This window comes from Bufo gargarizans, chromosome 8 (genome assembly GCF_014858855.1).
Source record: "Bufo gargarizans isolate SCDJY-AF-19 chromosome 8, ASM1485885v1, whole genome shotgun sequence".
NCBI classification, from domain to species: domain Eukaryota; kingdom Metazoa; phylum Chordata; class Amphibia; order Anura; family Bufonidae; genus Bufo; species Bufo gargarizans.
The window spans coordinates 193,502,907-193,516,542 of record NC_058087.1 but is presented as its reverse complement, the minus strand read 5'-3'; the positions used below and the strand labels follow the sequence as shown (position 1 = coordinate 193,516,542).

Genomic DNA, 13,636 nt, shown 5'->3' with positions numbered 1-13,636 from the left:
AGCTCTGCTGCATACACTTCTCAACTACACAGACATACAGCTCTGCTAAATACAATTCTCAACTACACAGACATACAGCTCTGCTGCATACACTTCTTAACTACACAAACATACAGCTCTGCTGCATACACTTCTTAACTACACTCATGCAGCTCTGCTGCATACACTGCTCAACTTCACATACAACTCTGCTGAACACACTGCTCAACTACACGCATACACTGCTCAACTACAAATACAACTCTGCTGCACACACTGCTCAACTTCACACATACAGCCCTGCTACATACATTGCTCAACTGCACAGACCTACAGCTCTGCTGCAAATACTGCTCAACTATGCAGACCTACAGCTCTGCTCCATACACTGCTCAACTACGCAGACATACAGCTCTGCTGCATGCACTTTTCAACTACAGATATACAGCTCTGCTGCATACACTTCTCAACTACACAGACATACAGATCTGCTGCATACACTGCTCAACTACAAATACAACTTTGCTGCATACACCGCTCAACTACACAGACATACACCTCTGCTGAATACAATTCTAAACTACACAGACATACAGCTCTGCTGCATACACTTCTCAACTACAGATATACAGCTCTGCTGCATACACTGCTCAACTTCACATACAACTCTGATGCATACACCGCTCAACTACACAGACATACAGCTCTGGTGAATACAATTCTCAACTACACAGACATACAGCTCTGCTACATACACTGCTCAATTACACATACAACTCTGCTGCATACACTGCTCAACTTCACACATACAGCCCTTTTATATACATTGCCCAACTGCACAGACATACAGCTCTGCTGCATACACTGCTCATCTACACAGACATACAGCTCTGCTGCATATACTGCTCAACTACACAGACATACAGCTCTGCTGCATACACTTCTCAACTACAGATATACAGCTCTACTACATATACTGCTTATCTACACAGACATACAGCTCTGCTGCATACACTGCTCAACTACACAGACATACAGCTCCGCTACATACACTGCTCAACTACACAGACATACAGCTCTGCTGCATACACTGCTTAACTACACAGACATACAGCTCTGCTACATACACTGCTCAACTACACAGACATACAGCTCTGCTACATACACTGCTCAACTACACAGACATACAGCTCTGCTACATACACTGCTTATCTACACAGACATACAGCTCTGCTGCATACACTTCTCAACTACACAGACATACAGCCCTTTTAACCACTTCAGACCCGCTAGGTGAAACCCCCTTCATGACCAGAGCACTTTTTACACTTCTGCACTACACTCCTTTCACCGTTTATCGCTCGGTCATGCAAATTACCACCCAAATGAATTTTACCTCCTTTTCTTCTCTCTAATAGAGCTTTCATTTGGTGGTATTTCATTGCTGCTGACATTTTTACTTTTTTTGTTATTAATCAAAATGTAACGATTTTTTTGCAAAAAAATGACATTTTTCACTTTCAGCTGTAAAATTTTGCAAAAAAAACGACATCCATATATACATTTTTCGCCAAATTTATTGTTCTACATGTCTTTGATAAAAAAAAAATGTTTGGGCAAAAAAAAAATGGTTTGGGTAAAAGTTATAGCATTTACAAACTATGGTACAAAATTCCTGAGGTTCTACAATGCCCTGACAGTAGAAACACCCCACAAATGACCCCATTTCGGAAAGTAGACACCCTAAGGTATTCGCTGATGGGCATAGTGAGTTCATAGAACTTTTTATTTTTTGTCACAAGTTAGCGGAAAATGATGATGATTTTATTTTTTATTTTTTTCTTACAAAGTCTCATATTCCACTAACTTGCGACAAAAAATAAAAAATTCTAGGAACTCGCCATGCCCCTCACGGAATACCTTGGGGTGTCTTCTTTCCAAAATGGGGTCACTTGTGGCGTAGTTATACTGCCCTGGCAATTTAGGGGCCCAAATGTGTGAGAAGAACTTTGCAATCAAAATGTGTAAGAAATGACCGGTGAAATCCGAAAGGTGCTCTTTGGAATATGTGCCCCTTTGCCCACCTTGGCAGCAAAAAAGTGTCACACATCTGGTATCGCCGTACTCAGGAGAAGTTGGGGAATGTGTTTTGGGGTGTCATTTTACATATACCCATGCTGGGTGAGATAAATATCTTGGCAAAAGACAACTTTTCCAATTTTTTTTATACAAAGTTGTCTTTTGCCAAGATATTTCTCTCACCCAGCATGGGTATATGTAAAATGACACCCCAAAACACATTCCCCAACTTCTCCTGAGTACGGCGATACCACATGTGTGACACTTTTTTGCAGCCTAGGTGGGCAAAGGGGCACATATTCCAAAGAGCACCTTTCGGATTTCGCAGGCCATTTTTTACACATTTTGATTGCAAAGTTCTTCTCACACATTTGGGCCCCTAAATTGCCAGGGCAGTATAACTACGCCACAAGTGACCCCATTTTAGAAAGAAGACACCCCAAGGTATTCCGTGAGGGGCATGGCGAGTTCCTAGAATTTTTTATTTTTTGTCGCAAGTTAGTGGAATATGAGACTTTGTAAGGAAAAAAGAAAAAAAAAGAAAAATCATCATTTTCCGCTAAATTGTGACAAAAAATAAAAAATTCTAGGAACTCGCCGTGCCCCCCACGGAATACCTTGGGGTGTCTTCTTTCCAAAATGGGGTCACTTGTGGCGTAGTTATACTGCCCTGGCAATTTTAGACACTTTTTTGCAGCCTAGATGCGCAAAGGGGCCCAAATTCCTTTTAGGAGGGCATTTTTAGACATTTGGATCCCAGACTTCTTCTCACACTTTCGGGCCCCTAAAAAGCCAGGGCAGTATAAATACCCCACATGTGACCCCACTTTGGAAAGAAGACACCCCAAGGTATTCAATGAGGGGCATGGCGAGTTCCTAGAATTTTTTTTTTTTTTGCATAAGTTAGCGGATATTGATTTTATTTATTTATTTTTTTCTCACAAAGTCTCACTTTCCGCTAACTTAGGACAAAAATTTCAATCTTTCATGGACTCAATATGCCCCTCACGGAATACCTTGGGGTGTCTTCTTTCCGAAATGGGGTCACATGTGGGGTATTTATACTGCCCTGGCTTTTTAGGGGCCCTAAAGCGTACGAAGAAGTCTGGAATATAAATGTCTAAAAATGTTTACGCATTTGGATTCCGTGAGGGGTATGGTGAGTTCATGTGAGATTTTATTTTTTGACACAAGTTAGTGGAATATGAGACTTAGTAAGAAAAAACAAAAACAAAAACAAACAAAAAATGTACGCTAACTTGTGCCAAAAAAAATGGCTGAATGGAGCCTTACCAGGGGGGGAGGGGGGTGATCAATGACAGGGGGGTGATCAATGACAGGGGGGTGATCAATGACAGGGGGGTGATCAATGACAGGGGGGTGATCACCCATATAGACTCCCTGATCACCCCCCTGTCACTGATCACCCCCCCTGTAAGGCTCCATTCAGACATCCGCATGATTTTTTACGGATCCATGGATACATGGATCGGATCCACAGAACGCATGCGGACGTCTGAATGGAGCCTTACAGGGGGGTTATCAATGACAGGGGGTGATCAGGGTAATCACCCCCCTGTCACTGATCACCCCCCCCTTTAAGGCTCCATTCAGACGTCCGCATGATTTTTACGGATCCATGGATACATGGATCGGATCCACAGAACGCATGCGGACGTCTGAATGGAGCCTTACAGGGGGGTTATCAATAGTGTTGAGCGCGAATATTCGAATATCGAATTTTTTTCGCGAATATCGGCACTTCGCTAATTCGCGAATATTTCGAATATAGTGATATAAATTCGATATTTCGAATATTCTTTTTTTTTTAATTTTTTTTTTTTATTGTTATATTTTTTTCTTTCCCACTTCCCTAAAGTTGTTCTTACCTGTCCTTTGGATTCCTGGCTTCCTGGCTGCTCCAGTCAGTGCCCGTTGCCGCTTCTGCCGACTTCCATGCTCATGGAGCGTCCCCATCACCATGGGAACATCTCCATATACTAGAATGTACTGTCGGATTTGAGAATTACGTTGAAATCTCAATTCGATTTTTTCAAGTTATAATAATCGAATTTCGATTTTAACTTAGCACTGCTATATGCCATATTAGGCTAACTAATATGGCATATAGCAGTGCTAAGTTAAAATCGAAATTCGATTATTATAACTTGAAAAAATTTAATTGCGATTTCAATAGGAGAGTAGCCTTTAAGTTAAAATCGAAATTCGATTATTTAAATCGCATATTAATCGCGATAACAAGAATAATGACGAATATTCGATTTCGACGAATATAAAACGCATATTCTATCGAATATTCGCGAATTTCGTCGAAATCGAATATGGCACCTGCCGCTCATCACTAGTTATCAATGACAGGGGGTGATCAGGGTAATCAGGGTGATCACCCCCCTGTCACTGATCACCCCCCCTGTAAGGCTCCATTCAGACGTCCGCATGATTTTTACGGATCCATGGATACATGGATCGGATCCGTAAAAATCATGCGGACGTCTGAATGGAGCCTTACAGGGGGGTGATCAATGACAGGGGGGTGATCAATGACAGGGGGGTGATCAGGGAGTTTATATGGGGTGATCATGGGTGATCAGGGGTTTATAAGGGGTTAATAAGTGACGGGGGGGGGTGTAGTGTAGTGTAGTGTAGTGTGGTGTTTGGTGCGACTGTACTTACCTACCTGAGTCCTCTGGTGGTCGATCCTAACAAAAGGGACCACCAGAGGACCAGGTAGGAGGTATATTAGACGCTGTTATGAAAACAGCGTCTAATATACCTGTTAGGGGTTAAAAAATTCGGATCTCCAGCCTGCCAGCGAGCGATCGCCGCTGGCAGGCTGGAGATCCACTCGCTTACCTTCTGTTCCTGTGAGCGCGCGCGCCTGTGCCCGCGCGTTCACAGGAAATCTTGCGTCTCGCGAGAAGACGCGTATATGCGTCCAGGAGGAGTAAAGCAACCACCTCCCGGACGCATATATGCGTACAGCGGTCGGGAGGTGGTTAAATACATTGCCCAACTGCACAGACATACAGCTCTGCTCCATACACTGCTCATCTACATAGACATACAGATCTGCTGCATACACTGCTTACCTACACAGACATACAGATCTGCTGCATACACTGCTCATCTACACAGACATACAGCTCTGCTCCATACACTGCTTACCTACACAGACATACAGATCTGCTGCATACACTGCTTACCTACACAGACATACAGCTCTGCTCCATACACTGCTCATCTACACAGACATACAGCTCTGCTGCAAACACTGCTCAGCGACACAGACATACAGCTCTGCTGCAAACACTGCTTGTCTACAGACATACAGCTCTGCTGCATACACTGCTCATCTACACAGACAAATACACATACAACTTTGCTGCATACACTTCTCAACTACAGACATACAGCTCTGCTGCATACACTGCTCGACTACACAGACATACAGCTCTGCTGCATACACTGCTCAGCTACACATACATACAGCTCTGCTGCATACACTGCTCAACTACACAGACATACAGCTCTGCTGCATACACTGCTCAGCTACACAGACATACTGCTCTGCTACAAACACTGTTCAACTACACAGACATACAGCTCTGCTGCATACACTGCTCAACTATACAGACATACAGCTCTGCTCCATACACTGCTCAACTACACAGACATACAGCTCTGCTGCATACACTGCTCAACTACACAGACATACAGCTCTGCTGCATACACTTCTCAACTACACAGACATACAGCTCTGCTGCATACACTTCTCAACTACAGACATACAGCTCTGCTGCATACACTGCTCCACTACACAGACATACAGCTCTGCTGCATACACTGCTCACCTACACAGACATACAGCTCTGCTACATACACTGCTCATCTACACAGACATACAGCTCTGCTGCAAACACTGCTCAGCTACACAGACATACAGCTCTGCTGCAAACACTGCTCAACTACACAGACAAATACACATACAACTTTGCTGCATACACTGCTCAGCTACACATACATACAGCACTGCTACAAACACTGTTCAACTACACAGACATACAGCTCTGCTGCATACACTGCTCAACTACACAGACAAATACACATACAACTTTGCTGCATACGCTGCTCAGCTACACATACATACAGCACTGCTACAAACACTGTTCAACTACACAGACATACAGCTCTGCTGCATACACTGCTCAACTACACAGACATACAGCTCTGCTCCATACACTGCTCAACTACACAGACATACAGCTCTGCTGCATACACTGCTCAACTACACAGACATACAGCTCTGCTGCATACACTTCTCAACTACAGACATACAGCTCTGCTGCATACACTGCTCAGCTACACATACATACAGCTCTGCTGCATACACTGCTCAACTACACAGACATACAGCTCTGCTGCATACACTTCTCAACTACACAGACATACAGCTCTGCTGCATACACTTCTCAACTACAGACATACAGCTCTGCTGCATACACTGCTCAACTACACAGACATACAGCTCTGCTCCATACACTGCTCAACTACACAGACATACAGCTCTGCTCCATACACTGCTCAACTACACAGACATACAGCTCTGCTCCATACACTGCTCAACTACACAGACATACAGCTCTGCTACATACACTGCTCAACTACACAAACATACAGCTCTGCTGCATACAGTAAGTAATGACAGTAACGCAGCGCGGGCGCCGTCCGACATGTTGCGCCGCAGGGAAGGGACCGTTACAAGGGATAGTTAGAAAAGCGCTGAGTCCAGGCGGAGAGCACAACAATGGGAGCTCTATAGGCGGCACAATACGGAGCGCGCGGTATGTTTTCACACTAACACAATGTATAGAGTTGGGACCAAGACACCTCGTCGTGTAGACGTCGCCTTAAACTGAGCGCGTGCGACCAGCTCAGCGCCACCGGACAAAGATAAGGAAAAGAACAGCAGGTGGCGCTGTACAGATCCAGTGTATTGCAGAACTCATTACCTGCGGTTATAACAGACATGATGGCGGAGGAGACCACAGACACCCAGATGACAGGACCGACAACTCTGATGGACAGAAGTAGTCAGACATTTATTCCATAAAAAGGGAAAAACACAACAAATGCCGCGTATAGTGCGGAAAGAAGCGTCACATTGTCACATCTCTACAGAAATAGGAAAAGCTGATTAATAATTATATGTTCCCCAAATGTGTCCCCGAAACATAAAGAAGCCCCTACAGCGACCTCAGTGGAGGGCGGGGAAGGGTTAATGATGCCCCCCATGAGGTACGTGCACTCGGCGGTGTATCTCCGCTCCAGGATCCACACCTGTTACCTGCAGATCCTGACACGGATTTCCCCAGATCTCCCCTCTGCATTGTAAAGGGAGAAATCCGCACGGACAATGCACCGGCCGCAGATCTCCGGATCCGCTCCGCAGGTCACTCCTGACGCAGGAAACTTCCGCTCCGTGTAGATGAGATACTGGGAATCCCATCTGCTTAGGCGGTATTATTTCACTCTGGAAAACCAGCAGGTAATACGCACCGTGCGTTTGTACCCGAAGGCCATCTGCGCACGCTGCGGAATACGCTCAGTCTTTCCACGCGAATTCCCATGTGGAAAAACCGTAACGAATTACAGCACCAGCAAAGTGTATGAGATTACCCCGATCACGTACACTTCGCCGATTATTTCCGTGCGGATTCCCAGATCTGCGGCCTGTCAGTTATGTTTGTGGTTTTAGCTGCGGATTTCACCCTTTTCAGTGGAAAACCACATCTTATCCGCACCAAAAACCGTAATCACACATTGCAGGTATTGGTGCGGATACGCTGCGGGTCTGATGTGCGTTCACCTGAACTCGTGTGCAGACGACGTAACTTTTCATTTGTCTCAAGCATCGATTCTGGATCTGATCTCCAAGGAATATAAAATAATCGTACAGTAAACCCCCCCATAGAGCCGCCATATACATTGTGTGATCGGAGGCTCCGCCCATACAGCGCTATATAGTGACTTATAGGCGGAGATTATAACGGGACGTGGACGCATCGGCCTCAGCTTATTATTCTAACAGAGTCTTCAGGACACAACCAGAAGAGAACATGTAGGGGTTCAGAGAAGGAGGCGGTGAAGGTGTGTAAGTGTCTGATGGGGTCACACAGCTGATAGAAGGACAGACGCCCGGCCTCATAGTCTAAGAAGACCCCAAGTCTAGGACATGTTGTATCTACACTGAGGGGGGATCTGACTGAGCGGTGATACGCTGTACATACTGCACCAGACATAACCAGACACCAAGATTTATCATTATACATATTACAAGACCGCCATCCTTCCCTTTGTATACTGGGATAGGACAATCCGATGACACATCTCCCTTTCTGGTCCCACTCTACCTCCCAGTAATGTCTTCCTGAGGAGAGGCCACATCTGCTTAACACCTGGGGAAAACTCAGGAACCTTCCCGGTGATTCTGGTCTGTTCTGTTTCTCTTTAGATCCTGTTGCTGTTTTCAGATCTTCTGATATCTCCACATGTCTATAAGCAGTGTCCTCATCCAGCAATATGTCTGGAACATGGAGCCCGAGCTCTGATGTGACATTGGTGACAATATCCCTCATAGATCGGTGTAAGGTCAGTGAGATCAGAACCTCATCCAGACCATCCTCAGACCTGCCCTCTCCACCATCTCCCTCTGTGTCCTCATCATCTCCATGACCACATACTGTAATGTCACTTTCTTGTAGGAGTCTTATTGGGTCGGTGACATGACACATCTCCTCCACGTGATGCATCTTCCTGGACAGCTCGTCCTCCTCTATTTCCAGCTTCTTGATCAGATCAGATATCTGGGACACAATCTTCTCCTCCTGCCTGGAGATCTCGCTCAGCGCTTTCTTTTCTGCTATTTCCAGTTGCTCCTTAATGTCCATAAATAACTTCCTGACGTTCTTCCTCTTATCAGAGGCTTTCTCCTGGATATTCCTCTGACGATCCTGCAGATTCTGAAGTTTACTCTGAATTTCTGCTTTTTGTGGGTTTAATTCCTTCAGATATTTCCTCAGTTTCTCTTTCTCCTTCTCAGAGGCCACGTCCAGTAGCTCCACGTCGTGTCCCTTGTGGTCTCCGGCCACCCAGCAGGACACACAGACACAGGCGGCGTCTATAGGACAATAGTATTTCAGCACCTCCTTGTGTGTGGAGCATTTTCTCTCCTTCAGGGTAGCAGTAGGTTCAACCAAAGTATGTTCTGATGACTTACTGTGTCTACTCAAGTGCTTTTCACAGAATGAGGCCTCACACTGCAGACATGTCCTCACAGCCGGTACAGGAGAGTCACAGTAAGTACAGAAGATCCCGGTCTCCTCCATATCAGGCTGAGCAGATAAGAAACGCTCCACTATGTTCCCCAGCTTCCTGTTCTTCTCCAGGGACGGACGCTCCGGATATTCTGCTCTGCAGTCAGGACAGGAATACACTCCAGCTGCCTCCTGTGCATCCAGTGCACTCACAATACACGAGCGGCAGAAGTTGTGTCCACATCTCAGGGACACGGGGTCTGTATAGAGGCTCAGGCAGATGGAGCAGTCCAGCTCGGCCCTCAGGTCAGCAGACGCCATTGTGGTACGGAGGAGCAGGAACCGAAAGTGGAAAAGTCTCTTCTCATAAGAGGGCGGAGAGCTCCTGTAGAGGAATTAACCCCTGCAGCTCAGAGATTGCCTTCCATTGAGAAACAAGCAGTAAACCCACTAAACATCAGTACAAATAAGAGAAGAGTCCATCAGAAATGTTGGGGAGAGTAAAGCAAACTTCACCTCTGTCTCCTCCAGTCAGGACAATGAGACATCATATACCAGGCTTCTACTACACAAGCTCCTAGCACTACAGCCTGCCAGGGAAGCCTGACATTGGATTTGCCAGACTTCCGTCATGTTGCAGACTCGACGCTGTGCCCTTTGGTTCAAACTTTGAGTCAAAGGCCACAACTTTAAGTTTGTAGCAGTGCGGAAGCCTGGTAAATGAAATGTCAGGCTTCTCTACCCCCTAGCAGGATGCTGAGTTCATACACACTTTTGTTTTAGCAAGTATCTCTTTTTTAGTGATTCCCATAATGCTATGTCTGGGCATGCTGAGAGTTGTAGTTCTGCAACAGCTGGAGGCATCCTGGTTGAGAAAAGCTGGTCTACTGTGACAATATAAACAATGGGGGTTCTACAAAAGAGCTATTGTGGGGCAACGTTCATATTCGTGTTTACACACGTGTTTTAAAATAAATTCTTTCGCCTTTTATAAACAAGTAAATAATGGCCCAATGCTCGGGGGCTGGAGTGCAACGTTTTCCAGGGCTGGTCTTTATCCCCAGTCCGGCCCTGCACCCAGTCCTCATAAAATCTGGTCCTTCCTCATCCAGGGTGTCGCTGGCGTCAGCGTGATGTCCGCTGGATCCGGAACAAGGTCCCTGTGGCGATAGAGAAAAAGAATAATCACATAAGGAAGGGATGGTGACTGCCCCTGTGAAATCACCAGCAGGGGGCGCTGTGCTGGCCTGTAAGACTGAGCCATGCCAATGTATAGCAGGGTAATCTAGTGCTACCATACAGTACTAATGCCCACATTGTGGCCCCTCACAGTAATTAAGCCGTCAAAATAGTTATCTCCTCCTTGTGGCCCCTCACAGCAGTTATACCCAGATATGTGCCTCCCTCACAGTCATTATGCCCAGATATGTGCCTACCTCACAGTCATTATGCCACATATGTGTGTCCCTCACAGTAGTTATGCTCAGATATGTGCGTCCCTCACAGTCGTTATGCCCAGATATGTGCGTCCCTCACAGTCGCTATGCCCAGATATGTGCCCCTCTCACAGTAGTTATGCCCAGATATGTGCCTCCCTCACAGTAGTTATGCCAGATATGTGCCTACCTCACAGTCATTATGCCAGATATGTGCCCCTCACAGTCGTTATGCCCAGATATTATGTGCCCCTCACAGTCGCTATGCCCAGATATTATGTGCCCCTCACAGTTGTTATGCCCAGATATTATGTGCCCCTCACAGTCGCTATGCCCAGATATGTGCCCCCTCACAGGCATTATGCCAGATATGTGCCCCTTACAGTGGTTAGCTAAAATGACATTGAAGGGGGAAGTTATCATTATGGGAGACTTTAATCTTCCTGATGTAAACTGGAAAACCAAAATAGCTAGTTCTGCCAGGAGTACAGATATTCTAAATTCCCTACTGGGATTATCTCTACAGCAAGTAGTGGAGGAGCCAACCCGGAAGGAGGCCATTTTAGATTTAGTATTCACAAATGGGAATTTGGTATCTGATATTACTGTAGGGGAAAGCTTGGGATCTAGTGATCACCAGTCAGTGTGGTTTACTATAAGTACAGTGACTGAGTCACACCACACAAAAACAAAAGTTTTAGATTTTAGAAAAACAGACTTTTCTAAAATTAGATTAGTGGTAGACGAGTCCCTATCAGACTGGAACAGTTTCACTGGAGTCCAGGAGAAATGGGACTACTTAAAAGTGGCACTATTGAAGGCAACAGATAATATCATTAGGCTTGTCAGTAAAAGCAAAAAAAGGAAGAGACCACTGTGGTACTCAGCAGAAGTGGCCAAAAACATTAAAAACAAAAAGATAGCATTTAGGAATTATAAAAAAAACCCAAAAAAACGAGGATGACAGACAAATTTATAAGATTAGGCAGAGAGAGGCCAAACAAGTTATAAGAGCTTCTAAAGCACAGGCAGAAGAGAAATTGGCTCAGTCAGGGAAAAAAGGCGATAAGGCATTCTTCAGATACATAAATGAAAAAAGGAAACTAAAACAAGGAATTACCAAATTAAAAACAAAAGAAGGAAGGTAAATGGAAGAAGATAAAGAACAAGCTGATAGAGTTGAAAGGACACCTGGATGTTCGGGTTCGACGGGTTCGGGACCCGAACCAGAACCTGAACCCCATTAAAGTGCTCTGAAAACAAATGTGGATAGGGAAATGACTTAAAATAACATAAAATACGTAAAAATAAAAACTAATAATCTTGATCTAGGAGGACCAGGTCCATATGGAGAAGGAGGTTGAGGAGGCGGTGGATGTGGCAGTGTAGGTGGAAGTTGCGGTGGAGGAGGAGAAGGTACCCTACACTGCTTTTTGGTTTTAAATTAATTTTTTTAAATTAGGGTACACCCCAAAACATTGGTAAATATAACCCTCCAGTCGTGCTAAACACATGTTCAGACAATACACTGGCTGCAGGGCAGGCCAGTACCTGCAAGGCGTAAAGGGCAAGCTCAGGCCATGTGCCCAATTTGGAGACCCAGAAGTTGAAGGGGGCAGACCAGTCATTCAGTACGTGTAGGCGTGTGCACACATACTGCTCCACCATGTCGGTGAAATGCTGCCTCCTGCTAAGACGTTCCATATCAGCTGGTGGTGCTGGTTGTTGTGGCGTGCTGACAAAGCTTTTCCACATTTCGGCCATGCTAACCCTGCCTTCTGAGGTGCTGGCGGAGCCCCAGCTGCATTGGCGACCTCTTTCTCGTCCTCTGCCTTCGCCTTGTGCTTCCACTGTGCCCCCGCTGTCAGGTGGGAATGCCACCAGCAGCGCGTCTACCAGCGTGCGCTTGCACTGGCGCATCTTACGATCACGCTCCAGTGACGGAATTAAGGACGGTACATTGTCCTTGTAACAGGGATCCAGCCACCCAGTAATCAGCACAAGTTAGAATGTGGGCAACTCGGCGGTCGTTGCGGAGACACTGCAGCATGTAATAGCTCATGTGTGCCATAGACAAAAGCTGTCCTCTGTGGGAGGTGTATCGTCTGTGTCCTCTGTATCCCCCCATCCAGGCACCAGTGATGGCCATGAGCTGGTCTGGGTGCCACCCTGCTGTGAACATGGTTCCTCCTCCTCCATCTCCTCCAGAACTGTGCCCTGGCTGGACAATTGTGTACCTTGGGTTTGTGGGTGCAGGAACCCACCCTCGGAGCCACTTGGGAATGACTGGCCGGAAACCCTATGAAATGATCCCTCTTCCTCCTCCTGTGCCACATCCTCTTCCATCACCGCCTCTTCCTCTTAACTACATAGGTCACTCGCATGACCTTCATTTCATGTGGGGTCAAGGACCTCATCGTCCTCCACATCATCTTCCACCCAGTCTTCACCCCTGACTTCCTTGTCGGTCTGCCCACTTTCGAAAGCCCCAGCAGCTGGCACCTGTGTTTCCTCATCATCCGAGACGTGCTGCGATGGTCCTCCCATGTACTCATCTTGAAAGATAAGTGGTTGGGCATCGGTGCACTCAATCTCTTCCCATTCTGGGGCAGGGCTAGGTGGATGACCCTGGGAAACCCTGCTAACAGAGTCATCAAAAAGCAGAATAGACTGCTGCATGACTTGGGGCTCAGACTGCTTGGCTGATTTGCAAGGGGGTGAGGTTAAAGACTGATGGACATCGGCTGCAGGTTCCAACTGTGGTCTTTCAGCAGGACTTGTTCAGGCCTCACCATTCATAGAGCCTCA

The 13,636-nt window shown here is 46.1% G+C and overlaps 1 protein-coding gene across 1 annotated transcript; it reads right to left on the bottom strand.

The window, feature by feature from the left end:
• Nucleotides 1–7,157: 7,157 nt before the first annotated feature.
• Nucleotides 7,158–9,930, bottom strand: LOC122945858 (E3 ubiquitin/ISG15 ligase TRIM25-like). Its single transcript, XM_044305114.1, has one exon. The coding sequence runs from the start codon at nt 9,711–9,713 to the stop codon at nt 8,148–8,150; it is 1,566 nt and encodes a 521-aa protein (XP_044161049.1). The 5' UTR covers nt 9,714–9,930; the 3' UTR covers nt 7,158–8,147.
• Between the last annotated feature and the right edge of the window lie 3,706 nt (nt 9,931–13,636).